General features: G+C 43.5%; 1 protein-coding gene across 1 annotated transcript in view; it reads right to left on the reverse strand.

The window, feature by feature from the left end:
• The window catches only part of ABCB10 (ATP-binding cassette, sub-family B (MDR/TAP), member 10), a 23,142-nt gene that overhangs the window by 8,415 nt on the left and 12,857 nt on the right, over nucleotides 1-1,870 (reverse strand). The window contains 2 exon segments of the mRNA XM_010838112.1: nucleotides 466-646; nucleotides 1,774-1,853. Of these exon segments, the coding sequence (XP_010836414.1) occupies nucleotides 466-646; nucleotides 1,774-1,853 (261 nt within the window).

Here is a 1,870-nt window from a genome sequence, read left to right on the forward strand (position 1 = left end):
ATGTGACAGAGACCACAGGTAGCCTACAAACCTAAATCATCTACTCTCTGGCCTTTTATAGAAAAGCTTGTCAGCCCTGGGTCTACACACAATCTCCTCCAGCTGCACGTCTACTCTGACTCAGTCTCTGCCTCCCAAGACAAGTCATCCTGCCATCCAGTATCTGTCTTACTTTCAAGGATCTTGAATTGTAAAACATCTATTCTCAGATGAGAAAAAGCAGCTGTGGCTGAATACTGCCCAGTGGGACATCCAGTGTGAGCCTGGAAACACCTCTGGGGTGGAAAGTGAAGGGAATTGGGGAATTGTCACATACAAAAGAGATCTGAGAAAACAAAAATGTTCATTTAACAAACTCTAAGGACAAAAGCCTTTAAAAAATTAAAAAATAACACTGTGATAGGAAATGTTTGGAGAGTTTTTTGGAGCAGAGACGTTTTGCAACGAAGAGTAACAAAAACGCACCTGAGAGGAGAACGCCCTTTTCTCCGACCACAGTGCTGAATCCTTGAGGGAAATTTTGGATGAAAGCAGCTGCATTGGCTACAGCGGCTGCCTGCTCTATCTGCTCAGCGGTCACTGAGGCGGGGTTGTCTGCACCATAAGCAATGTTCTCCGCAATTGAGCAAGAAAACAAAATTGGCTCCTACACATTGGAAAGAAAACATACTTATTGAAAATTTCAAAAGGCCAGTAATACAGTGGAGCTTAGTACAATACTTACATCTAAGAACTTTTCCCAGAGAAAATATACTGGGTATTTTTGGGAGGTTCTATTTTCTCATTCTCCATCAATTTACCCCACAGTGTCCAAAAAATTCACGTTAGCATGAGCAGGACTGACTTTACCATCTGAAGATCACCACTGCAGGATCCTGCCCTCACCCTGCATGTAGCAGATGCTCTGTAAATGCAAGTCCCCTTTCCCAAGGAAGACCTCGACCCCATCTGCGTTCTCCAGCTGCCTGCCCTCCAAGGACAAAGGGAGAATCCATCTCTTTCTGTCACTTCTTGAAACACAAAGCAGATGGGAAAGTGGCATTTGCAGAGAATTGTTCTGTGGAATTGTCCTAAGAAGCTAACAAACTCCCAGCTTCTTCCTCTAACCTTAATGAGGATGGCACTGCTGTTACCCTAGCACTCCCGAGCCAAGCCCATCACTGTCCCCAACCCGTCCCCAGAGGAGTGGGCTGAGGGGAGGTTCACTGGAGGGAGAAGCCCAGGAGTGGGGGAAGGCTTGGGTTTGTCTGTTGTGCACAAAACTTGGTAATAGAAATATAAATAGCTTATCAAAATCTCCCTGCACTAAGTGGTCTTGTGAAAAACAGCTTCATCAAAGAGACCATATTAATGTTCTTGAAATCCTCTACCTCTTTGCAAGGGGACCTGGCTCTTAGCATAGATTTTGCTTGCTTATCTCTGAAACCCTTCAGGCAAAACAGTAGACCAGCTACTAATGAAAATGAGAACTGAGAAAGAGTCAAAAGAAGCTAAAAAGCTGTATCTTTTTCTCCCCAATCTTCTAGACTACCTGCATTACAAGTAATGACAGTCTCTACCTTTGGAAAAAGATAATGCTTCAGGTGGTTAAAATGTTTAAGGTCTTCAGGAAACAGCACTAAAAACATAAACAACCTGCCCAAAGAGGTTAGTTTACTACCTCTGAAAAACATCCATTCCTTTTCTTTTGAAAGGTTCCAGACCAAGAGAAAAGGAAATGACAAAAGCAATTTTAAAAGAAAGTGTAATAAAAATGGACCCTTCTCCTCTTACCTGACTCACTGTCCCAATCTTGGATCTCAACCAGACTGGGTTTAGCTGACGGATGTCATGGCCATCAAGGCTGATTGTTCCTTGCAGGGAAGAAGGG

This window comes from Bison bison, unplaced genomic scaffold (genome assembly GCF_000754665.1).
Source record: "Bison bison bison isolate TAMUID 2011002044 unplaced genomic scaffold, Bison_UMD1.0 scf7180017864090, whole genome shotgun sequence".
Lineage (NCBI taxonomy): Eukaryota > Metazoa > Chordata > Mammalia > Artiodactyla > Bovidae > Bison > Bison bison.